Source organism: Anopheles bellator, chromosome 2 (genome assembly GCF_943735745.2).
Source record: "Anopheles bellator chromosome 2, idAnoBellAS_SP24_06.2, whole genome shotgun sequence".
NCBI lineage: Eukaryota > Metazoa > Arthropoda > Insecta > Diptera > Culicidae > Anopheles > Anopheles bellator.
The window spans coordinates 14,033,978-14,061,102 of record NC_071286.1 but is presented as its reverse complement, the minus strand read 5'-3'; the positions used below and the strand labels follow the sequence as shown (position 1 = coordinate 14,061,102).

Genomic DNA, 27,125 nt, shown 5'->3' with positions numbered 1-27,125 from the left:
GCGGACGCCATTTTAATCCAGTTTCACGGGCCGGCGACTCGGGAAGAAGGCTCGAGCCGCTAATTGGGACCCTCTCCGATCGATCGGCCGATCAATCGATCAGCGGCGTTGAAGGGTTCCGCGGTAGTAAACAAATTAGCGCCGTGTGCGCGGCCGAAGAGCGATCAGAATAGATCGCATCATGCTGCTACGCGCTGCTGCTGCTCCTGGTCTGGCCACGCGGTAAACGAACCGCAAACGGGGTATATTTTTGGCACACAAACGCTGGATAAAAATACATTCCACTGTTCCGTGGCATTCCCCGGTTTCCGACGGCGACGCGGCGGGCGGGCGCGCGGGGCGCAATCGATTTGTCGAAAGTGCGTCAAGCCGTCGTTTCCGCACTCCGCGCCCCACTACTGCGCGGGCCACCCTCAGGTGGGGAGAAGAAGATATTTTAAGAAGCTCTTTCATCTTGAGCCGCTCGCCTTCGCCAAGTGCACGGGGGTGAAGAGGGCGGGGCGCGGATACGGGGCGGGAAAGGAACTACGTGTTAAGAGAAGGAGTTAAGAGTTGCACGGATAGCGCGGCTCGGTAAATCATCCGCCCCGGGGCCGGGGCCGGGGCCGAGTGGCGGTGACTTAAGAACTGACCATTTACGCCGTGCCGAAAGGGCGCCTGAGATATGGGGTTTTGGGATCCGCACCGGCACCGGCCACACAGAGTGTGACTGTTCCCTATGAGGCGCCTTGTTACGGGTGGTCAGTTAGGATGATAACGGTGGCAAGTGGTCCGTACAAAATTTGGTGTAACTTAGACAAATAGGAACGGTTTTAAAAATTATACAGTTCATTTTAAAGAATAATTATCAAACCAATTAATCAACGGGATCGTGATTCCGTTGTGGTCGGAGGTTTGATTTGTTAGGCAACAAGCGGTTTGATCAGAAGGGCCAATTTTTATCGATCTTGATAAATGTGTATGCATATGGGGGACCTTTCCTAATGCACTGGCCATTCGGCAACATTATTTGCTGGCCATTAATTAACATTTTTAGTTACTAGTCTACTAGTAGAAAAATGAATGTCTTGGATTGTGAGACGTCGTCGTGCGTCGTGAAGGATTGGATAACCAGATAAACCAACTATTTGGTCAAGACGGTCAATGGTCCTGTCAGAGTTAGTTGGGCCATGGCGATAGTTCGTAAAAATGAATGATTCCTTGCAGCTACCTCACTTCTATGCTGCAAACAAGTCTTTAGACGTCCTTCTGGTGTCTGGGAGCTCCTTTCAAATTGACTCGAGCTGTTCAATGCTAGTCAGAGGTGGTTGAGGAACCAAACCAAAACATGCTTACAACTCAATTCCCCTCAAGACTCCGATCATTGCAGTACCTTATAATTTCATACTTATGTTGTTAATTTAATTGTTTACATTCCACCTTCCGATTTTCCAAAACTATGTTCTTGTAGTAACTCTGTATAAGCTGTTTCACTTTTAGCGGAAAGCTAAATTGAATAAAAATCCAGTCCAAGCCCAAAACATGGAGAAATTTCCGTTCAAGCGCAGTGTGTGCCATATTATGGCGTCGTTGAAAATCCTTCATGCATCCCTATAGCTGATGGGGAATTACGCATTTGGCTGGGGCGCTTAATGCTGGCTTCATTGCGTGTAGATTCCGTTCTCGTTACACTACTCAACTACTCTGTAACGGTAGTGGACTGTACAACCATTCTAAAACAAGGAAAAACAATTAAAGTCCCATTAAAAATCAGAACAAAGAACCACAACTGCGTCTTTTTGCGCGCCAAGCACGTGGCTCGGGTGCGTAAAATTTTCACAACTTTCCCGCTGACGGCACTCCATCATCTGGCCGACGGATAATAATTTAACAAAATCAATTTCCCGCCAATCAACCAACGGCCGGGTGGCTTCGATTGCTTCACCAAACGCTTCTCACACACTCCCCTTCCCGTCGATCTCCATCAACCAAGGGTGGCCGCCAAGTGCCGGCGGTGCATCGGGGGCAACATCGATCGCCACCGGGACGACGACGGCGAGCGCGTCAAAACGACGACCGGAACAGGTTTAACGACGCACCAGCGTATCGGGGAAAAGTAAAAGTGAAATTCACTTCCCCACCTGACTGTGACCCACCACGCCGCCCCCTGGTCCCACTCACCAATCACGTGCGTATCAATGGAAATCATCATCATCATTTGTTTCATCAGCGCGAGCTAATAAATTGCATCGGATGTGCATCCGTCGCCCAGGGACCGGTCTTCTCCGCCGGCCGCGTGCTGCTACTTACCTATGAAAATCTTTCTCCGAGTGCATCGGCCACAGCAGCATCACGGAGACGGGTTTTTCGTGCGCGGAAAGCCTCCGCTCCTTGCACTCGCCCGCCACCTCCGCCAGCTCATAGTTGTTGCCCTGTGCGGTGTGGACCGAAAGAGAGAGAGAGAGAGAAAGGTGATGATTTTATATTTCATAAGTTTTTCCGAGTCGAAGCTGTAGACGGTGGCCGATCGGTCCATGGCCCCGGTGAGCCGTAAATAGGCGAATTTTGCTGGTCGCTGACTGCTGCTAATTGATGAAAGTTTACTTGTTATTTGTTGGCCGGAAGAGAAATTTTCCGACCGATTCATTCGGTGATGGGCTTCGATTCTATTCAGTGCCCTTTCCCGCTGGCCAGTCTTTCTATTCGGTTGCTACTTCGGATGGAAGGACTTCTCAAACTTTCTTCCTTATTATTATCGCTGTGCCAATTTACGTTAAATTCTGGTTATCTTTCGCTACAATTCAGCGTTACATTTCGAGAATCGAATGCAGGCGCAGCAGCGGTGGCGTCACTTTTCCGGCGCAGCAATTACGTCAGGGGGCGCGCAACTTTTCTTTTCAGCCCACCCGGGACCAACGACGGCGACCGGAAAGAAAAATGCTAAATTAAAAACAAAAGGAAGCAATCCGTCTTACCGTTAGCCCCAGCCGCTCGACGATGCAGGAAACGATCTCCTCCGCCGTGGTCTGCTTCGAGGCCTCCACGCTGAGCGCCTCATAGTGCAGCGACAGTGCACCGACGTAGACCTGTTTTTCCCCGGTGGTGCCAGTGGAAGAGAGAAGAGAAGAGAAAAGCCGTTGCAGAACGGGCCCGGTTAGAGTGGGTTGGATGCGGAACCGAATTAAAGAAAGAGCAGAAGAAAAACAACGCAGAAAACACATCAAGTGAAAGAGGTGTCAATGTACCGGTGGCTGGCCGGCTGGCTGGCTGGAAAGCTGCACATGATATAATGCAGTGTCCATCCCGACACACTGCGGGAGGGATGAAAAACTAACCACCGGATGTGCCGGTCAGAGAAGGCGGGAACGCGGGAGAGAAAAGACGGAAACAAGACGGACCGGGTCAAACGGAGGGTACGCTACGTTTGCTCGATCATAATAATAGCACTAAGAAATTCTATTCACAGCCTCCATCCGAACTAAAAAATGGTCAGCGTCACAGCGCAAAAGTTATCCTATAAAAACTATATCAACACAACTCAAACAGTAAAACAATGAGAAAGTGAGGAAAATGGTTAATGAAGAAAGCGAAAAGATTGAAAATAACAAAACAAATTAAAACGAAATGAAAAACAAGTAAAACAAACCCACAATGAGTCAAACTTTAAACACCATCCACCTCAAGGCGCGCCAGCTGTGTATCTGGTTTACGCTAATCAATAAAACGCGACTTCCTACGTAACACAAACACGCCACCACGCCCGGGTGTGTCGCCCTGGGGACCTTAAAAAACACATGCCGCGAGAGCCGTGGGGGCCTTGGGCTAATGTAATCATTTCCTAAACACTGTCGCGCTGTGTATTAATTATCATCATACGGCGACGACTAGGAGTCGCAGAGAGTTCGACGAGAGAGTGTCCCTGGATCGGGGAACCGCTTTCTCGGCCGATGCAACACCATCGTGCCACCGAGTGTGGCACGTCTTCGCGTGCAGCGGCCGTGTGATTGCACCACCACCGAGGGGGGGGCTAAGCACGGAAGAGACCGACAAGGAAAGGAAGTGATAAAACGCGCGCGTTACGCGTGCAATTCGCGCGATACGCACATGTCGCCCGGCGCACGTTTGTGCACCGCGGACCGGAAGCGAAAAACGAAAGTGTTGCCCAGAAGTCTTGACCTGTGTCTTGGCTGTCTTTTCTTTCTCTATCACTCTCTCGAAATGCTGTCGCTAAACAGTGGAGTCCGTGTTTTGGGTTTTTGGTTGCACATTCGATCAATCTTGATCTTGTTCTCTACTGGGCCTTTTGTTCTATGTTTTCGATGTTTGTTTCGATGTTTGATGGTTTATGTTTTTGTATGCCAACTGTCGTTTGATTACTTTGCTGGCTGTTAGTTCTGTGTTAGCATTTCTAACCTCAGCTCTCGAATCGAGGACCAAACAAGTGTCTTAAGCTTATGCAATAAATTGTTAAAATTTCCATTTTCAAATGCGAAGTGCAATGCATTTCGATCGCTCCCCACCCGGCATCGCTATGACCCAGACCCGACACAGAGCAGAGCAGAGCATACAGACAGACAGCAGAGCAGAGCTCTCCTCCAGATGGAAGTGACAGATACTAGAGAACGGGCGAATCAGCTCCAATTGTGCGGCGACCGCATCTTACGGCAGCGTGTGGTGGTGTTTACGTTGTGATCTTACTCCCAAGTCGGCACTCGCGGCTGGCGGCATGATGTCACGCAAAACAGTAAACCATCATGAACATGAACCGAGAATCATTATAAACACACATCAGTTTCTCAACCGGCTGCTCAACCGTCGTATGAGTCATGCCGCCTCATCGGGAGGCCCGCTCCCCGAGAGATGTCGCCTAGTGAAAGGGCCGTGGAACAAATTTATTTCAAACATAAAGCAGTAAAAAAAGTGCAACCGATTGAAGGAATGCCACCGCTGCGACTGTGCGCTTCGCGGAAGGAACACATCACTGCTCTCTCTCTCTCTCGCTCTCTCGGGGGCTGCTCTACTTTTTTGCCGGGATTTCGGCAAACATCCTTGACCCGATCTCCGAACCGAGCCTTCCCCCTCGGTGTGTTCTCTGGAGACAGGAAAATAAGAAGCCTAACCCTTCAAAATCATTATAATGCAGCGCTCGGGTGAGCCCGGTGGGAGACTTGGGATTATGCGCCGATCCGCGCGATCCCGATCGAAAACGGTCCGAACATAAACCAGACATCCTGCGGTTACCGAACACAGAGGCCAAGTCAGAAAAAAAAGAAACCGTTTGCCAATCCTGACCTTGAGAGACCGCGAGATCCCACAGAGTTTACTAATTAAATCCACGCTGGGACGGCCCCGGGAGCGAATCGCGAGAAATCGAAACCCACCAGCCTTTTGGGATCGGCAATCCGGCCAACAAAAGTCCGCTGAGACAGAATCTCAAGTCCGCTGACTCCGGGCCGGGCCGGGCCGAGCCGAGAAGAAGAGCATCCGGGAAAATGAAGCCGACAAACTTCCAGACGCGCCAAACGCAGCGAAGTGGAACCGGATTAACGACGACGTGCGTTGCGGCGTCTGCGAGACGAGTGAATTCTCACTCCGGGCACAAGGTCGGTCGGCCGCTCGCTCTCACACTGACTCATCTTCTTCGCATGCCCAAGAACGATCCTCGCTGAAGTGAGCGCACTTGCGCGCAGGAGAGGAGGCTTGTCTCGGCAGCACACGTCTTACGATCGGGGCTGCCTTTTACTTAGCCAAAAACCGCGATGGATACGCCACGCTGATGCTGATGAAGATCGCGTTCACTTTTCATTAGCCACAAAAGGCGATCATTTTTAGCAATCCAATTTCGTTGAGCGCTTTCTCCTAGACAGATTACCAAGACCGGACCGATGCTGCTCGCGTAAAACGTGGTTTCTGGAACAGAAATACTCTCCACAACCCTCTACAGGCAGAATAGGCAAACCCGGACCGGCGTTAAACCCCCTCTTGGGGAGGGCACGCAAAATGAAGCTTCCACGCAGCTGTACTCTACAGCGGCGCAAAAATATGATCACCACGCGGATAGGAGCGCGAGCGCGCGAGCGGATTCTTTCCAGCAGGAGCAGCCGCAGCACCGAACGGCGGCGTCGCTGGCGGCAGACAAACAAACACATTACTGAAAAAACATGCAAATATATGCGAACATATACAACATATTTATTTGATGTAGTGCTTTAAAAGCACCGGGACGACGACGCCCAACCGTAGTGGCCGCCCCGGGCAGAAGGAGCAGAGAGGGCCACGGGCTACGATCCGATGATGATCTTTCTGCTAACCACACCATGTTGGTTGGTTGTTGGTGGGCCTCGCATCCTCGGCTGCTCGCGGGTGGGAATTTCTGTTGGCAGCTTTCTTAACGACACAGAACACGTCGGCGTCTCGCGTTTCGTGCAGGAATTCCACGCGGCGACGGCAACCGCGGCGCGCCTAAAACCAATTTGTGTGCTTAACTCGTGGGGAATGGGTCTTAACGAATTTTTCAGATGAGCCAACCGCACAAACTATTATAATCCGCAAATGGAGTGTAGAGGGGTTTTCAAATAATTACTCTGAAGAAATCTTACTGATCTTTTGATGCGCCAAAAGACAAACGCCACAGTGGAACCCACCAAGCCCACCGATCGAGTTTGGCTCAAAAGTCGAAACGATTCAATACTGTGAGTAATACTATTTTGACTTTAAAATATTTAATGATCGATGACGAAGGTTCGTGCCGTTCGTTTCATAATCCCAAAGTGATCGTAACACGGAATCGAAGATTGTACTATCGGTGGTCTTAGAGTGAAGGCCAGTACCACGTGTCACACCGTTGAACTAAATCTTAATTTTAAATTCTCAACCATCGGAATCACTTAGCTACCGACCAGCACCCTTCGGAAGGTGATCTTACGATCACTCCCAGGAAAAAGACACCAAACCAGCCAAGGAGGTTGGCTGCAAAACCTGATCCCGGTTGGCGGACCAATGCACCCCCGGGTCGGGACGGGTTCTGTGCTCTGGGTGTTTCAGAAACACCTCTAAATACGGCCGTCGTCTCTTGGCAAGTGCGGCCCTCTGCTTATTAATCCGTCCGGCCGGTCGACGATTAGATTTAATTGTCCGCCGATTATTAGGGGTTTTGTGTCGCTCGATTAATTTAAATATTTCCCCTTGCGCCATATTCCGGCGGCCGCGCTCTCGCTCTGACCGGTGGTCTCGCTCCGCCGGCCAATTTTATTTTTATTCCCAGCCCCATCACACGCGGGTCCACTCGCACCCGGTTCGCCCGGTACTTCCACGTCCGGTTTGCTGTCTCCCCCCCCCCCCGGGTCAGCCGGCCATATCTTGCTGCGCGCACGGAACCTGAGACGGTCACAAGAAACGCGCTGCTTTTTTTCGCATTCTTTTCCGTGGTTTCTGAATGTTCCGCACGAGATTGCTGTTCCTTTTTTTCTGGTGCTGAATTTTAGTGCCAACCCCGGCGGCGACGGGTTGATGATTGAGTGAAGATGGCGAGCAGGTGCCGAGCCTTTGGCAAACACGATCGCGACAGGTTGACACACCCATTGGTTTCGCGTCCCAACCGCCGAAGCATATTTCACGCACTTAACGTCACACGTCTGCAACACGCGTTCGGAGTATGTTTTCCGCATGTTCCGCGACGGAGTTCGATACGCGCTGCTGCTGCCGATTGGTGGTGGGTAGTAGCTAATAAATTTGCGGAGAAAAACTCCAACCCGATAACCGGTCACTCCGTGGCGCAATGGCAGCCAACAAAACATGAGTTGATCTTCGGTGCAGCAGTGCGCAACAGTTCGTCGGTGCGTCCGCGCCAACAAACGGACCTCGCGCGAGAAGCGATTATAGCCCCCGGGTCCCCCCTATTCCCTGCCCCCGGCACCTGCGCCGTTCCGTGCAATCAATCATTATTGGCGCGCGCAAAACTATCGAATGCAACACGGTACCACTTTCGTCATGAAAACGCCCAACGCGGTCAGTTCGCGCAACGCGATGTGGGGCAAAAGCTACATTTCCTCTGCCTCGAAGCGGCTGCTGCTGCTGCTGGTGGGACTCTGGGCCCCCTTGAGGCGCTTGTCGTGTTCTTGTTTTCTTACGCTCTCGTAATTGAACACACAGCTTCAGACGCGGGTGGAAGGATGCATGTTCCAGGCAGGCGGCATACGGGGTGGAGAGAGAAGGAAAGAAAGTGGGATTAAACCCTGTGCAGTGCGCTGGCACTTGTGTGTACCTTCCGGCGATGATCAATTCCGAGATCGGACCAAGTACTGCGCGAGCCTTGGGGGCTAGATTGGCGCGGCCCACCCTATTTGCATAATCAATTACCTTTTGCTATAAACGTTTTTCTTTTTGGTGGTTGCGTTTAACATAAAAAATATAATTTTTTGTTGAGAAAATTGCTTTGCCACTCACAACCCGCAGGATGTGTGGGGTAGTCAGTAACAGAACCGTGGCACCGTGAAAGGCACAGTCTAACGCGAAGCGAATCGGTGTGAACATTGGCACGGTCTGGCACCGTTGTGGGGTAGTGGGTTAGTTGTTTGTTTACATTTTTTTTTTCGTTGAATTCCGTTCAATTTTGCGTGAAAAGTCGATAAACAAAAAAAACGGGATCCGTTACTTTTCCAATTAATGACCTAAGTTGCTTAAATATAGTCGCTCTGTAAGTGTAGCTGAATTATGCCCGATAGCGTTAGAGGGTGTTGCATCACAAAAAACATTCGCCGATAAGTTGTGTGACTGCTTAACTTGGTATTTTGAGTTTAGACTAAATCGTCATCATAATCAGCAGCCGTTCCCCCGCTCGTTGTCCTACTAAGAAGACTTTGCATGGGCTGGTTCGTCGTCCACCATTCTCATGACATGACCAGCCCAGTGGAGCCTGATGAGACGTATGCGATGCACGACACGTCTGCACGAACGTCTTAGTTTTTTTTTATTCTTAAAGAACATCTTAGTATTGAGTCAGCAAATTAATTCTTGCGATTTTTATTCGACATTTGTTACCTAACTACAACAATAAAAATACTCGAATACTTTAGAAGTGATCCAATCAGAGATCAGAACTCATAAGCCTTTTTTTCATTCTCACGACACTCAGGAGATGGGAAACTATCGTGTGGTCATCTCCTAACTTCTGACCTGTCAACTCCTGATGCTGCCAATTCTTCACCAATAGCCTTTTTTAGCGATCCAGCTCGCTTTTGAATTGATATTGAAGTAATGGAGGTTGGATCATTAACTTGTTGGATAATTCACTTCATATTGAAGTAATGGAGAAGTACCCTCCGCGAACAAACAGGAACAAAACTTGACATGTTCAAACGCTTAAAAAAGGTGCATATAGCTCGCTGTTTCAGTGGCTTCTCCATAGGCTCTCCAAGAAATCCAAATCAATCTGAGCATCTTCCTCTCGGACGCGGCTCACAGGGTTCTGTCAGTTTTGGACAGTGAAGGGAACGAAACAGTTTCTTCAGACTGTGAAATGACCTGCTTGGCTGCTGGAGCACTCTGACCCTGAATAGATGGAGCTCGAGATGATTTCGAACATTCGGTAAGACGCGAACCTGCCACCGCCGTTGATGGTGCCACCATGACTTTAATCTTAATCTCGGTTATCTGCAGACCTAGTTTGTCCGCCGCTTGCTCAATCCCTTTGCAAGCCTGAGTTGAGCATCGGAGATCCATTTGTAGATCCTAAGGTTCCTGACCATTCCACTGCCGAGCCGGCGCTCTAGCGCAATGTTAAGCGCTGTTAACTATTACAACAGAAGACGATTGACTCAGAGTTTTTTTTAAGTTTACGACCCACATTTGAACCCAACCACTACCACCGGCACCGTTCGGCAGTGAAGTGGCAACCAATGTTACGCACATGAATTGAACCGCTCTCCTCAGGCAACAAGTGTCCGAGCCCTTGTTGGGCGATTTAGTCGTTGGCAATTTTTCCATTCTACAATTGCACCATCCGTCGTCGCCGTCGACAGCCCTAGAGCGGCAATGGAACGGAAATGATTAATCAGCGGGCGCACTCGCACTCAGGAAGGAAGGGCGACCCGAACCACGGCCGTCGAAACGTATCTAATTCGATCCGGACTCGATTCGACCCGTTCGTCTGATAATCATCGGAACGCGCCGGCGAGCCCTACGTAGGGCCGCGATATGATTCATAGATTCCTCCCCCCGCCTGGTGGCCCATGGTGCAGGGTGAAGAAGTGCGCATTGCGCATATCTATTGACGGCGGCCCCCCCTCCGGTTGTGGCGTAATTAGTGTGCCTCTCCACCGTTGGCCTTAAAAGGCGCGCGCGAGAGAGACGATCACACAACAAACGATTGTTGCGGAAAAGTAGGACGCGCTGGGGGGGGTGCGTCCTGCGCCACGGTGTGTATGATCTCGTGTGGTGTACTGACAGCACTAAAAATAGAATTTTAATAATGCCAAACACATGCTCCTCAGCGGCGGCGGAAGTTGTTCGGCGAACCAATTGCACGCTTCGGCGGTCCCAACACGCGCCTTCCTCACCTTCAGCATGACCGTCGTGTCCAGCGTGACGAAGTCATCGTAGTAGAGTGTCGAAAGTCGCGCGTTCCGCCTCCGTTCGCTCCTTTCGACTCCTGCCCGACGATCGTCAGCAGCAGTTTGTGAGGCCGGCTCCCGGGGATCGTCCTCGCTGGCGATACCCAGCGCAAGGTCCCTTCGCCTCGAAAGATTCTGCTGTGCCGCTGCTGTCGTGTCGTGATCGGACCCGGATTTAATCCGCTTTTCACGCGGCTTTTCTTTGCTTTTCTCACGCCGCTTCACCGGAGTGGTGGAGGCTCGTTGCTGCCGAAGCGGAGCCGGATCACGGTGGTCCACGAACTGCATTGCGCCGTCTAAGCAACGTCTACAGAACAACCGCCTCCAAATCTGGCCCCGTATTCCAGTATTCCACCTCGTCAGTATATGTAACCCTTAATCGGCTTTCCGATTTTTTTTTCGCTCACAAACTCACACGCTGCGTCGTTTGGTTGGTTGATAATTTCCGGTCCCAGCCCCAGGAAAATTGGCGGCCAACAAACCAAACACACAACAAATCACACTATTGGGACACTCACAAGCGTTGCGCACTCTACCGGAAATTCGAAACTGCAAAAAAGCAACACACGTAAACGGTTGGGGAGTTTCCTGTATGGAGCGCTCCCTTCTCAAGAACCTAATGCTGCCACCGCTCCGTGGCCGTGGTGAGAACTGCGAAGGTGTAATTGGCGATTTCCTTCAATCAGATCTTTTTAATTTGGCCACCTTTTTTTTTCTTTCGGCAGGCACCACCAAACAGGCATTTTCCGGTGCCCGAGAGAGCCCTTCACGTTCGAAGGGCCGTACTGGGTCAACAGCCGTTCAGACCGAGATATGGCCGCTCGCGGGCTGGCCTATCATGTATCGCCGGTGGCTATCGGAAGGGCTGATAACCCCCACACAAACACACACCAACGCGAGCGCAACTGGAAAACCTACTGGGACACACTGGAACGTGTAGTGAGTGTGGCGGTTTCACACAACATCCGACGAGCGCCGTTCGACCGTGACTGCGCTGCTTCTTGGCCGGGAGATTCCAGGAGATCCGCCCGCTGGACCCGCTGTTCGATCGGATCGGATCGGTTGCTCTCACATGCTCACGGGTTCAAGAGTACACAATAAGAGCAACCAAATGAAGAATATCCTCCTGATCCTCGTGTAATCACCGAGCCGAACGCAAACTTCTCGAAGATCTCGCTCTCGCTCTTTTCTCTGGAAGCCGACGCGCTTCCGAAACCAGGCGGACAGCAACCGCGAGATGCGCAGAGTGCACTCCTCGAGGTAAACACTAAATGATTCTGCAACCACGCGAACTCGGCACTTGGCACTGCAAAGATTGGTTTCCGCTTGACGAGCAGATACGATCACAATCACAGGCACACCAGAGACCAGTCGACTCTCAGTCACTCTGGTGCCAACTACTACTAGGTGCCAAAGGGCCTGTAGTGGCCTACTGCCAGAGCGTCGATGACACGTTCCTGACGAACGAGTTACTGGGCTGGGCTCGGAGAACATAGGGCAATTAGCTCTCCTTCCCGTGGACTGTGTCACCGCGGGGAGCTGAGCCCTGCAACTTGGCGGCACGATTCCACTGGAGGGCTCACTCAGAACAATAATAATTTGAGCACAAGGATCACGGAGGTACCTCCTGCGAAAAGGGCAAGGGCGCGCGCGCGCACACGACACAACACCTGCACCTCGCGGGTGACTCAGCCACAGCGCACTGGCGACCTTCACTGAACGCTAGGCGAGCCGAACAACAGCCGATAGACACCAATAGATAAGCCTAGAACCCAACGCGGTATTCCGGATCCGTTCCGGAACTCACCACCCATCCTACGATCGCGAGGTTTGCCCGTGTACTGGAAGCAATTGTGCCCTCGAGGGAACGAACCGTTCAATTCTTATCAATCAATCGCACACTTCGCCGGTCCGAGCCGATAGTGTATTCGTCACCAGCACCGGTGGCTTATCGGGGGGCCCGGGAGCGATATGGATTTTTGCAACACCATCACCCGTCTCGTGATACCCTGATAAGGACCATTCTTCCTGTTTGCGTATCACCTGCAGAAACCCAAGCGCGCTTCCGATCCCTTTGCTCGGATCAGATCAGAACGAAGGTTAACTCTCGCTTCTGGAACTGAGTCTGAGGGGGACGTGTCCGTCGTCATCGAACCACTTTAATTAGGGTTGAGTAAGGCAGGGTACACGGTTAATCCCCACCCACCAGAGGGCTGCTCCACAACCGGATCGACCGAGTGGCAGAATGGAATGGCGAGCTCGGGCTGAATCACAGCTCGATCGGGATCGATTCTGAAGCTTAATCGAGTGGCGGGTCCTCTGGTAGTGCTCGAGTGCTCGAATAATGCTTCAAACAGTCGACGTTTGGCCAAGGAAGAAAGTTAGCGAAATCACTCGTCCGTGTTGCTGCGGCCAATCGAAGCATGAAGGTTGCTACTATTTTCAACCAATATTAAAATAAACCCAATACACGCCGCCCCCTGTTCTGCCCGATGATGTTCCGCACACAACAACAATCGGAACACATCGAAACACATCGCCTACAAAAAGCAGAAAGGGCGCATTGGCCCTTCCAGTGTACCGTTCCGCATCGTATTGGGCTGCGCTGTGCTGATAGATAGCGCAGAGAGTAAACGCGAGACCTGGCCCTACGATAAGATTTGAATTTTATGTCTGTTTGGCAAACAGTTCGCAACGAGACCGAATGTCTTCGGAGGCGTGAGTCCAGGGCAGGACACCAGCGAAGGAGTCAGAGACCCGTGCCATCATTTGGACCCCGTTTTTGTGGGACAGAGTAGAATATACCAGCAAGCGTCTCCGAGGCAGCGACTCTCGACGTTTCCCCGTTCCCGGTGCCGGGTCCGGTTCAGAATAGAACAGCCGTCGGGAACCGTGGCCACAGCACGAGGCCGCCGCCCGCTGTCAAATGTCGTCAGATTGAGCGTGACGATGACGGATCCGGCGTGGGACGTGACCTCTCAGAGACATGGTATCCTTGATGCAACCGCTCGTGGCCGAGGTTTGACGTATTCGCGCGAGGGTGTAGGCGACCATCCGACCAACGAGTTACAGCCCAGGTTCGAAACTTGACGGCGGGCGGCGAGCAGGAAATGGAGAAAGAACTTTCTTATCGCCGCCGTGACGTCAGCCCTGAGCCGGTGTGCTTGCAGTGAGTGCACCGGCATCGGCACCGGCTTCTAATGATGTCCTATTTTTAGCGCCTCAAGAAAGGATACCACACATTTAGACTAGTAGCGGGCGCTGGAGACGTGAAAAGCACAAAACGCAAGGCACCCAGGTTATGTGGAGGCATCACATGTGGGGCTTGAGCATAATGCATGATATTAGGCTGTTCAATAAGTTCGGAGTCTCGACAATGGAGGGCGCTGCTACGAGTCTAGCTTTTTTTGTTATATTGATCCACTCTTCATATGAACGTATGTTTCATGTTAATCTGTCACTTCATTTTGTTTACAAGTCATTCAGACGAGTCACAGTATTTTTTACAATGCAAAAAATTAAGTATCGTGCAGTGATTGAATTTTTATTTTAGGAAAGTTCAAAGGGCAAGTAAATTAATGAACGAATGTTGAAAGTATGGGGGTCGTTGGGTCTTTGCATTTAAACGTGACCGTACGTACAAGCCTTGAAGACTATTCACATCAAGGACGTCCAAAAACAGTAACAACACCTAAAATCATAGGAAAAATATAGAATTTGGGAGTGGAAAATGATAGGCTCATAACAGCCGTGGAAGCATATTTAGAAGCCCTTCCAGTTTCTCCGTTCAGGGATGGAAGTTATAAATTGGAGTCTTCTTGGAACAAAAAATATAAAAAATGTATTTCAAAAACCATAAAAACGGGGTTTTCTTATGGAGGCTCCGAACTTATTGTACAGTCTAGTAGTATAACACTCGGGTTGGCTGTAGTACCCAAGCGTCGTTGCTTACGCCCGCTAGTAAATGGTCGAATGGACCACAACTTGGATCGGGCGTGATATCTCCGTAGTACTCTCATCGCCATCGGCCACGAGGAAATGTCACACTACCCAGCCACTGCGTCCGGACTCTATCTCCCGACGCTATCTTATCTGTGTCCCCGTGCCAACACCTGAGACGCGTTGAGGTTGGTAGAAGTGCGTGAGGACTCGGTCGGTCGGTCGGTCGGTTGCGGTTTGACGTTCGGTGTAAGTAGTAAATCCACAGTGTGCACGCCAAACCGACCCGAATAATGGTGGTTAGGGCCACGCGTTTCAAGGCCAACCGTCGAAAGACGCGAACGGACCAAATAATGGCGAATGGTGCTGTGTATGTGTTGCGTCTTTTTTACGATCTTGACCTTTTACAATGCGACCGGGTGGCTTCTTGTGGGGTCCGGGGGGCCTGCCACCCACTCCCCACCGGTCCCTGTCAACGCCAGGCATTAAAAATCACCATCACGGAGAGCGACGGAGAGCTGACCGACGACCGAGTGTTCCGTTTGATGAATCAGCACCCCGCCAGCCGACACGGCGAAGAACCCTTCCGTGCTCTATTTTACGATCGGCCGGCGTGTTCCGGAGGTTCTGCAACTTGAGCACGGCTGCGGCTAGAATGGTTCGCAACACACATTCACAGCCGGAAAAATGTCGTGTCGATCAACGGATGATAAGTGTGACGAAGGATTAAACCAAGAGAAAGGGAATTGATTCGCAACCGATCGATAGACGGTGCCTGCCAGTTGGACGTTCTTTTGGTCACTATACGGCGCATTCTGTCTATTTCTGGGACGGCCCGTAACACCCGAACCCCCGTTCGGTGACGTCATCGCCCTGTGTGTATTCCTATTTGAATGTCCACCGTGGGTCTAGATTAAAGATTGCTAGTATCGCACAGGACTGTGTGCTGGAAGAAGGTGTGTAGACGGTAGTATACGACTCTATAAATAGGTGGCCACACCATCGGTATGTGCCACCTGTTCCTTCTCCACCATCTGTCTGCCATCCCAGCCATCACCTGAAAGAGAGCTTCAGCCAGAAAAATGGCCCATCTTTTTGGGGTCCGTTACGGAGCGGGTTATAACTCATTTGCGAACGGAACTCCACCACCCAGGAAGGCGGCGCGGCGCCAACAGCCGGGTGCCGAGAACGGAACGGGTGGTACACAATATTAATGACGGCATGTTTTAGTGCCGTTTGGTTGGTACTTGTTTATGGTGGTGGTGGCGGCTGCTGGCGCAACTTCTTCGCCGCCATAGAACCCTCAAATCGCGGAACGATCGAAAGATCGTGAAAACAAAACCAAACAAATATTTATGAGAATGACCGGGGTGGGGGAGCAGCGACCAAAAAACGGGCGCCAAGTGGCAAACGAAACGTCAACAAACATCAGGCGGGCGATCCCGGTGGGAATGGAACGGCGGCCGGGAATTGTTCTCCACACGCAAGCAGCAGGATGGAGATAGTTAAGAGGTGCGATTGACGATTGTTTATCTCTTTCTCGATTGCGCCACACGCGCCGTATGTTGACGGCAGGAAGCACGGGGTGGGGGGGGACTAATGGAGGCACATCAATTCGCTTCCTGACATCCTCGTTACACCGGATGTGCGGTGCCTGGGCCATGTTTCTAAACAGAGCGCGTATTGAGATTGGGAAGTGTCAAAGACCAGATATCTTCGAAGTCTTCTCTACGGATTCTCACGGGTTGATAGCGCTACAATTAATGATATCTTAAAAAGGGTATTTAAACGATGTCCACCCGTACCTGCAGAATGTAGCGGGAACAGTCCCCCAGTGCGTCCTGCGACATGGCCGACGGCGACGTTGATGGCGACGGCTGACAGCAACAAGGACCGATGCTGCCGCTGCTGGCGGCCTAATCTCATCAAACAGCGTCGTTGCAAGCGTGGACGACTGCTGCTGCTGCTGCTGCTAGTGCTCCCGCTGCTGTTCCTTCTTCTACTCCTTCGGCGAGTTCGGCGGCTGGCGGTCCAACTGCTACTGCTACTACAGTAGACGCCGCTCATTCTGCTCCCACCGCTCCTGCCATTCAGCGGCCGCCGGCTTAAACAGGAAACACGTGCACGCACACATTCACCACATCCTTGGTTTCCCTTTCGTGAATTGGTTTCCTTTTCGTTTTTTCACTTCAATAATTAAACTTGTTGACACTAATAACACCGTGTCACTGACACGTCATCAGCGCAGCATACTACGATTTGATCAATTTCCCCTTTCTTTTCTGCTCCGAAATGCGAAATTCTTCGAACGGGGTGAACAAGGAGCCTTTACTTGTTATCACTTATTCACTCTGCTCACACTCACTGCGAAACTTCTCACTCTCGCACCCGGCTCTGGCTCACTTCATCCTGATGGTAGTTAGCCAGCCCAAAATGCACTTTTTGCTGCAGGCACACTCTCCGAAAGGCCGTTCGTAGGTTAACTACCGATAATACACTGCCCACACCCACACACTGTGCCTGTGTGTGCACTCTTCTGCGAAACATTTACCGTTACTAACTCTGCTGGAATAGGGAAACAGAAAAACAATGGGATTAGGCGATGAAATTGGCTGAAAAATTAGCAAAAAAGAAATCACTTTCGGGGGGAGCTGTCCGGAAAATCCTTTAGTTTGCATCCCACTGGGATTCTACTGGGATATTCTGGGTTAGCACTGTTTATGCGGTCTCTAGCTGCACGATCTCCGATCTCGGTGGTGATTACACAGTTGTGTGGGGTCTTATCTTCCTCTAGTTTTCTTCGACACTCGACGTCGCTAGGCCAAGTGCTTCTCCGTGCGTCAGAAATCTTGCGCGTCCGTTGCGCTAACAACTTGGGCCCGTCTCGTCAATCGGGCGCTCGCCGTCGAACGACGACTGATAAGCGGTTTATTCTCACTCAAGCAGGGCGCCGTGGCGCAAGATGTGGCCCTCCGCTTATCGGCCATTACTAGTACCACTAGTTAGTCGCCGCCTGTTATTATGGACCACCGCGCACTCGCCGCTTCTTATGCTTCTTTCTGCGCGTCTTCAGCTTCAGGAGATCCAGTGCTGCAATTCGCAGCAATTAGTGGTGTTGGTCGGCAGAGGTTCGGCACTCAACCTCAACTCCCTCTCTCTGTATGGCGCGCCTGGGCGGAATTGAAGCTGGGGCCGCTGATAAGGACCGGTTCCGAAGCGGCGGAAGTGCGGTCCCGTAAGAATGCGAACTGCAAAAAGAGAAAAAGAAGACAAATTATTAGTGCTGGGGCTCGGGAGATAAATGCATAAATATGTGGTGGTGGTTGTGGCCGGTAGCCTTCTAATTGGGAAATGAATATATTTTCTGTTGAGCGCGCGCCTGGCAGCAAGGTGTTCGGGATTCAATAAATTTTCTTACAGCAGCAGCCGTCAAGATGTCGGCACCTCGGTCAAACTTGCGGAAGCTGCGTTTGACTCATGTCTCAACACCCAGCGCGTGACCATGAGGCCCCCCTACCCAACACCGACAGATGACAGGATATTGTTCGTCTCTTGCCTCGGCCGAAACCGAATCGAAATTATTTTCCCAACAGATCGGCCGCCGGCGTCGCTACGGGAACGGTAAACGGAAGTGACTCACGGATTGCTCTCTCGCCCACGGTGCCGGCGGCAGTGATCGAAGTGTGAGATACAGACGTGCACACCTTCGGAACCCCTCGTCTGCCTGCTGGTGGCCCGCGGCTCCAGCCTAATCCCGTTTGCCGCGCTGCCACCATCACCACGCAGCAGATGAGCGCTGCCTGCTACAGATTAACACCCCAACCACCCCCAGCACAATGGGGAGGTTCGTCTGGCAGCTGGCCAAATCTGCCTGCCTGGTGTAACACAGCATGGCCGGAGGCGCCAGAAGACCCAGCGCGACCTAGGCTCGGCCCGAAAACAAATCCAAAAACCTCGCGGATCGCCAACGGATATTTCACACGCCACGCTGCAGCACTGCCCGGGGAAGTCTACAAAAGTTTTTGGGCTCCCAGCAACAACGTGGTTTCTACTTCTACAAGTCGGAATCTCGTTTCTTGCTTTGACGCCAGTGTAGCCGACGTGCGCTGGGCTAGTGCGCTAATCCCCATAAACACGCGCTAGCAGTCAAGACCCGGAACGAAGGCGCTCAGTCCCACACCGCACCTGGTTTTCTGTGCCGTGTGGCCTACATTTCCCCGCGCGGAACCTAATTTTGCAAACCTCAACACCGAAAAAGTTGGCTGGCGTCGGACCCCCGTAATATATTTCCAGCAGCAGCAACGCGGACAGCACCGGATTAGAGGCGGATCAATAAAGCAGGAGAAGACGTAGATGATGGTATTAGGACCTATCGGAGATCGTGGCACTGATCTTACAGTTGTATGTCGACGAGTGGACACGATTCTTCAACGCAAAGTAGATCGCGAGAAAATTAAACTCTTTTTCACTTCATTGTCTCCAGCAAAACCACGGAAAAGGCGCGGATAAGAGAGGCGACGATGATGAGTGGTAAGTGCCATATAGTATTTATTGCCCCGATAAGATATTAATTCTATTAGCTCAATACTATCGTTAACCCGCTTTTCGGTGGGTTTCACACGACGGGCCCCAAATGGACGAGGTTTTGCCAGTTCTGCTCTGCCCGATATAAAAACCACCGACCTGTGTCGGAAAATTGGAGAAAATGATCGAGTTCACAAATGGCCATCGGTTGGCCACCAATGTGAAGGTGGAAAGCATAACGAATGCCTTACCGCTTCAATCGGGACTTAAAACGTTTGGTGTGTGGATACTCTCCGTTTCGTACCGGAAACTTGATCCCCACGCAACGCCGCGCAAGCTAAACATGGCTTTGCGTATGCGTCGGCGTCGGGAAATACTTGCCCACAAAATCCTTTCGCGCGCCCATCGCTCATTTAACATCTGCCCGGCGGTCCCCGGCCGGTTGTTCACATTCGGACAGGAACGTGACTGGCTGATGACACAAAACCCCACTTCACGTCCTGGTGCCGGGCACGCTGAGGAACGCAAAGAATTTGGCGTCAAGATCGGGCGCGCACATGTGTTTTGGTGTTGCGTTTTGTTGTTTTGGCACCGTTGAAAGCTGGTTAAATTTGGTACGCGGTATCCGTCCCCGGTAGGAGACCCCGATCCCCCAGGTGGACCACACGGAGCCGGGAGTAACAGCTCGCGTATCCGCGCTCGCGGGTTGAACCGAGGACATATTTTTAGTAACCAGAGCTTAGTACCACACCTGCCACACACTGATGGACGAACTCGAAGAAGTGTGGCGTGTCAGATCAGTGCGGAGTTTCCTTTTCATCCGGCAATATGGAAGGACTTTTGAGAAGCGGTCAGCTTCTGATGGGGCAAACGACACGGATTGTACCAAACTCATATTCTCACGTCGCTTTTGTGGAAGTCCGTTTGATGTTTGATGCCTCTCAATCAAGCCCAAAATGTCTTTTTGAGAAGCAAAACATTTGTTTTGACTCTTCATTTAAAAAAAACGTTTTCTTTTCGACGCCATTTGCGACATTGAACGGTATCGACCGAGAAGCTAAGAAAAAATAACCCAGATTGCTAAAGAAATGCAAAAGCCGGGCATGAAAAATAGGATGTGTTTTATTATTCGCCCCATGCCCAATTCCTTAATCGGTTTCAAAACGATTAAGTTGTTCAATTGACAACAACAACCGTGTATGCGATGAATTAACCAAACCTCCACATACCAACAAACTGAAGCTATTTAGTTCAGATGGAGAAAAATTAGATCATCACTACAAAGTATTGGGACGTGGTGCGCGGCGCTAACGGATCACCAAACTCTCCTCAAGTTTCCGGCGGATCGCGCGCGAATTAGAAAATGACTCACATGCTCCATGTGCCACCCCGCTTCATATGCGCGTCCTACATATTAAAAAAGAGCTAATTCCAAAATCATGCCACGAACTAATAAGACACCGGAGACAATAAAATGCCGGACTGCTAACGAGGGGGCCGTGCGCGAGCAAATTGACCCACATCCTAAACTGTTGACTGACTGCGGCTGCAGCACCACACTAAACGGCCGCCCAGCCTTTCGACTTTCGGCTTTTAGAGCCACCGAAATTACCACCGCCGCCGACGAGAGTGGGCGAACGGGAGGCCGGCGGGCGCAGTGATTTCGCCTTCGACTTTCGAACCAGAGGGCAGCGGCGGCGAGAGCTGGACACTCTCCGGTGATTCGATTAAATATATTAATTTCAAATCTAACCGAAATTGGTTTACTGCACGCTCGCGCACGCGCACCGTTTCTCATTTCCTTCACAATCGTCTTTCCACCCAAAAATTGGCCCTTTTTTTCCAAGGGTTGGGAAAGCTGGCCACCGGGACGCACTACGCAGCTGCGCACACATCTGTTGCGCACACGTTGGCGCAACGCGTGGTCTCCTCTCCTCTCGATATTGGAGCAAATGAAGGCGCAGGAAGGAAGCCCGACAACACAAAACCGGCGGCCAACTTCACTCCGCTCGTTGTTGGTGCGTTACACGATTTTACTATAAATCAAAGCCTGGCCAACAGGAGATAGTGCGCCGGGAGGAAAGCAAGCAGCGAGGCAACCGCTTACGGGTGGACAAAGAAGACCTCGTTAGGGTACCGTTTCTACGACCGGCTCCAGATTAGCACTCCCCACGTGCATGCGTGTGCTTGTTTTTTCGGCTCTGGCAAACGATAGCGAAGGGTCACAAAAGTAGAAAATGACTAGAAACACAAAGTTAACCAATTATAAAGGGACAATGATAGGTGTAGAGTCCCAAACGAGGCCTAGCAAATGAGAAACGAACAGAAAAATGAGAAAAATTAACAAAGAAACAAGGAACGCGTTCTGTAAAGTAGAACATAGACACAATGTCAACAATAAAAGTGAAAAAGTGTGAAAACTAAACCGAAATGTTTGTGCAATTGTGGAGAATAAATAGGAAAACAAAGGAAACAGCGAAAAGGCGTTCGAATGTCTAGTTTCGACTCGATCGTCCAAATGCAGCAAAGTGAATAAAAAAAAAACTGTTTGGTTGCTCTCCCGCGGCTCGCACACAGATTGTGCCTCGATTTCTTCGGTTCGTTTCACTTCCGAATTGAGGCTTCCGATCCCAGCTGTGGGGGGCGCCACCGTTTCTTCGTCTATTGTTTTTTCGCGAGAATTGCAGTGACGGAAAGGAGCGAAAAAAAACCACAACCCACACAACCGACACACGACGATGATGACGGTGCACGGATCGGTCAGCTGCTGCGGCGGGCATCCGCGCTTAGCGCCGCCATGGGGATCGCGGGGAGACCGCCATCATTACGGTTGGGCTTTTCTTTTATTTTCTCAGCGTTCCAAACGGGTGGCCATGTGTGTGTGCACGCGCCCGATTCACCTTATCTCTCACTCTGTTGGGTGTAATTAATACCACCACCGCCAGTCGTTCTCTGTTCCTTCTTCGCGTGAGAGGCCGGTCTTGCGGGATTGACCACACATTGCGCAGACCTCGCAAGACACACATACCATGCAGCGGCAGTAGTAGCAGGGGCCTCAACCGGTGGGGGGGTCAGTAGAAAATTAAGAACAGCGCCACTCGGGGCGGCTACGTTTCACTTTCGAGTTGTCGCTTCGAAGCCGCACGAGATCCGTCATAAACCGAAGCAGCGATTCTTGCACAGTTGCATCATTTGTACATATGATTCTATTTTTGCACTCAATCTGAATGGTATCTATTTTTGTGACCTTCCCCGACAGCGTTCCCAACAATCGATGCCTTACACAATTCTTCAATCACTTTGGCCACCAGGCCAGACCAGAGTGTAGTGTGGTTATGTGGTAGCAGGTTTATTTCTAAAAGGATTTCATCCGTAACCATCATTACCAATCGAGATAAGAATAGGGCATCGGAAGTGCAACTGTTCGAATCTGGTGCATGATACAAAAGCATGACAGATTACGACTTGCAATTTTTAATCACTCCAGATCGAACTGATTACAGAACCTCCCACCCGGTTATACGCGGTGCGATAATGAGTAAGGCAAAACACGGCAAGGCAAAGGCAAGGTAAGGCAAAGCAGAAATAGTAGTTATTGAGGGACTCACCCGAACTGAAGCTTCCAATACGAGGCTCATGCTGTACCGGGTAGTGAACTGCAGGCTAATGGAACCTATCTGGCAACAAACATTTGCTCTAATTACTCGCCCGGACAGGAGTATGGCCACCAGAGTCTGCATCGCGTGTGACTCATCGAATCTTCCCCGAACCCTTGGTGACCCCAGAGACGCTTCTCCAAGAGATGCACAAAAAAATGGAACACCAATGGGAGAACACAAAGACCAGAAGGACGGCAAACACAGACGGCGTCGCGCGTCTTGCGAAACGCAGTGACAAGTAAAGTGCCAAACGCCAGACGCGCGCCGCCAGGCGCGCCTAAGGATGTTAATCATCACGAAGTCTGTGCGTCCACGGTCCCACTCGCGGTCGTCCCCGACATCACCCAACACAGCCGATGTTTTCCTTGGACAGACGCTGGTTGCCCCGCGGCGGCGGCGGCGATCGTTCGCAATCGCTAAAAGATGTTTCACAAATGCTGCTGCTTCGAGCAGTTCTTCGAAATCGCTTCCCATCGTGTTCCAAAGTGCACCCGGGCGGTTAGTCGACCGATGGGGCTGATGAAAGAAAAAAAAAGTGGACGGACAATATTGGCGCATGATGCTGTATACGCACACAGCACAGCGACACAGGAGGAACGAGTCTTTCTGGTCTTTTTGATCTTTATGCTTCTACGACTTTTCACTTATTATTTTCATTTCTTTTCTTGTCGGTGGAAAACAAATCCGAAATAGAACTGATTATACTTTCCATACTTTCCCTGGCGACTACCACCCGAAACAGCATTTGCGCTGCGCTCCATCATAAAACGTAGCCCGAACGTCTCGAATTCTAATACCTCCGCCGTTTTTTTATTGTCTCGCACTCCCTCAAGTAAACTATCTTCGAAATGCCCATAGACCCGGACTGTATACGAAAGCCGCCCGATAAACCGTACGGTAAACAATTATCCTTTACCGTCCACAACCAACGGCAACAACCGTTAAACAGTTAACCCGTGGACCCCGTGGGTCGTTACTGTGTGGACACAACAAAGACAGCCGTTAAACTTCAAGGTGCGCCTCAGACCACACACGGCATTGTAACAGAACCCGACTCCGAGAGCTGCTGGATGCTCCGACGGTGATTTATTGGGCCGATGAGGCTACAGAAAGACAGATTTTCTGCTTACCCTCCCCCCCAACATACGCTATGACGTGCGTGTTGTGTACTCCCCACAAACAGTGCCGTTTGATGTTTTACCATTCATTTGCGTTGCAGTGACAATAAAGCGAAAAGAAAAGGACAGGCAATTTCGGGAACCCTCGCGCGGAGTGACGTAAAGCGCATTCACGTTAATCACAGCATGTCACGACATCCTTCCTTTTCAATTTAACCGCCAAATGATGAACGGTGGCGGTAGAATGGGTTTCGGGAAAAGGGGGTTTCAAATTACCGGTGATGCCCTTTCGGCGCACACAGAGGCACGCCCGCCACACGAACAGTTTGTAGTTGATAACCACGAGTACGTTCTAATCTAATCTGCGCGATCTGCTCCCCAGCATGGAGCATGGAAATCGAAACGGAGTTAGGGGTGGAGCAGGCAGCGGTTTTCTATTTTGACAGAAAAGTGACAGGCCCAATGCTACCACCATCGCTGGCTGGCCGGTGAAGTTGGCCGTGGCGATGCGATGGCCACAGCACAGCACTAGATAATGTGTTTACGACGGGACACTCGATTCACGCCATTCAGCACCTCATCTCATCGCGCTGCTGACAGCCGAGTCCCGCGCTGAAGGACGAATTTGAAGAGCAAGCCGGCGGCGACGGCGGCTGGCGACCCTTGGCAACCGCGAAAGCAGGGCGCGGTCGGAGACAATCAAATCATCATCACAACGGTTCCGTGTGCCTCCGCCGGGACAGCCACGTGATACCCCGGCACAAAACGGAGGAAGCCCATTATTATCATTTCCCATGAGTGACACCCCACCAGCTGACTAACGAGATCGCCTCACACGTGAAACGTTTCGTGATAACGGGTTAACGGTCAAAAGGACAACCGGCCGTGAACAGGGACGAATCCTTACGCAGCAGCTCTTCCCCACTTTTTTCAATTTTTACATTCGCAAATGTGTTGATTAGTGTAAGCTCACCGCGGTGCTCCGGTCGGTGCTGCTTCGTACCATAAATTGGGCTAAAGTAGCGAGCGAGCGTGGCGCTCCCGTTATGTAGCGCGCGCGTTTATGTTTTCGAACGCGAGTTTTGTTTTTTGCGCCGTGTGCAACATCCACACTGGTGCTGTGCAGTAGTAATGTCCGTTAGCCGGCACCATTTGCCTCTGCCTCGGCCTCGGCGTCGTTGGTAGGAAACTTATTGGAGCAAGCAATGGTGGTCGAGAACAGGAGGCGCAAAACATGAGAGATGATGATGATGGTTGCTTGGATGGTGACTGAAGTCAAGCGCGACGACTGGCGGCGTCGGCATATCACTTTACTTCATTATTATGTGCGCGGTCGTGAGAAGGAGGAGGCAGAGCCGAGAATGGCTTCCTCTTACTGGGCATCACAACAGCCCCCAAGGAGCCGCTAGCTGGTCTGGCCTTCAAAAAAGTTTAGAAATATGTTCCCTTCGTGACAACCGTGATTCGTACTGTCCTTCGCTGACGTGCGCTCTCCAAGAGGGCCTCCCCATTTTGAGATGATTGCCTCCGTGAGTAGTGAGTCCACGGAACAGGACGAGCCACGAATCCTTTCATTCACCGCTATCGATTTTGGGAAATCATACTCCGTGTGCATATGGAGCACTGTTTTTGATGGCACTATTTTGAGAACACACACGGAACGAAACACGCATACCAACACGCGGAGGCGACACAAACACACCCACTCTGGTCACCCGAAAGTCGGATTGTTTCTCATTTCTCTCACCTCTCGCCACGGTGAGAAAGTTCGTGCGTAAAGGGGGTCCCACTTTCCCCGTCCCGTATTTGATGGTTTTGTTACTTACCCCATTAATGAACTGCAATTTCTTATTACACCGATGGTGTGTCCGCGGAGGCGCGCTTATTTCGCTTTGTACGGCTTTAGAATCTCTGCTCGCCCCTGCAATCCGCTATTTGACGACGCATTAAAAGGCTCGTGGCGTGGCTCTCGCTCAGCTTTCTCTCCCGTGCTCTCATATTCACGAACCACGCAATCTCGTTTCGCGTTGGCTTCTCGCATTCACACTTTTGTTTGATTAAAACACAGCTCTTGCGATTTGTGGCGATTCCCCGAGATATTGATTTCATTCGTAGAGGCACCACAGAAAACGCCGATGCTAGTGGTTTTATCACAATGCGCTTCGAACGCACAAACCACGGCACGTAGTTCATTCACCGTCCTGCCGCGACGCTATCTCACGGAGCCGAGTCTCACCGTCGATGAGAGGCCCACGCACCTGCTTCTTTGATCGGAAATGTTTGCCAAACTGCGGAGCGACCTCGCGGCGCAAGTTCTGCAAAGGGTAATGCTCAACCGCAACTGAATTGATCGGCGAATAGCGGACACCATCGGGCCCGGGTTCGCGGTGGACATCGAAGGACACAAACCATCATTCGGTCATCATTCACCTCGACACTTCTTGGCCTGCTATCGTTGAAAGAGGAGATCAGCTCCAACTCACGCACACGGGCTCATCTCACTGATCTCCAAACTCCACGACGCACAAAATTCAGCCCCAACCCGTCCAACGATCTCGATTCACTTCTGGGCGATGTTGGAGTACGTGGATTTTATGCTTATTTTACGTTTCGTTTGGTGCCTTCCGTAGGCAGCGCCGCCACCGCCGCAGATCAGATTCCAACGGGATCTGTCTTCACTGGGGAGCGCGAGGAAACTGGACACAAACACAGCGGCACACGCCGGAGAGATGGCGCTCGCACGTACACCCTCGCTCGCAGCACACAAACACACACGCATTGCATACGCATTGGCTCTCGCACAGGAACTGCCGCAATCACCACTACCGCGAGAGGTAGAACACTTGAATGCACTTCTTTCGTTGAGAAGGTTCATTTCTTCTCTCTTCTCAGCACAATTATTATTGTTTTTTTTCGATATTGGTTTATTGTTTAGCCCTTGTTTTAATATTTGTCGTTATTACCTGATGTTTGTCAAGCTTACCACCAACCAATTACCTTAGCAAAGGTGGGTGGATGACCAACGAAATAGGTGAGTTTGGTGGTATCACAAGCCGTTTGGTACACTGATTTCGTGGCAACCATTCCTTCGATGGTTTCGATTTTCCTCCTTCAAAGTTCCGCGTTTAATTGCGAATGTCTACAAAAGGGCAACACGAACCGAAACATCCTTCATGCTGAACAGTAAGCAGATCGTCCGAGCTGAAGTTGATATCAATTCCGACTCGCCGCTTCCAGTCCGCGTCCGCCATACTACTACGCACAATGAACCCTTCTTTACGCAATTCCGTTACGCG

At 51.1% G+C, this 27,125-nt stretch overlaps 1 protein-coding gene across 1 annotated transcript in view; it reads right to left on the bottom strand.

The window, feature by feature from the left end:
- Positions 1–10,877, bottom strand: part of LOC131207038 (unconventional myosin-IXa-like) — a 31,995-nt gene extending 21,118 nt beyond the window's left edge. The window contains exons 1-3 of the mRNA XM_058199645.1: positions 10,536–10,877; positions 2,955–3,065; positions 2,290–2,411 (exon numbers count right to left, since the gene is read on the bottom strand). Of these exons, the coding sequence (XP_058055628.1) occupies positions 2,290–2,411; positions 2,955–3,065; positions 10,536–10,877 (575 nt within the window). The remainder of the gene's footprint in view (positions 1–2,289; positions 2,412–2,954; positions 3,066–10,535) is intronic.
- Positions 10,878–27,125: the final 16,248 nt, after the last annotated feature.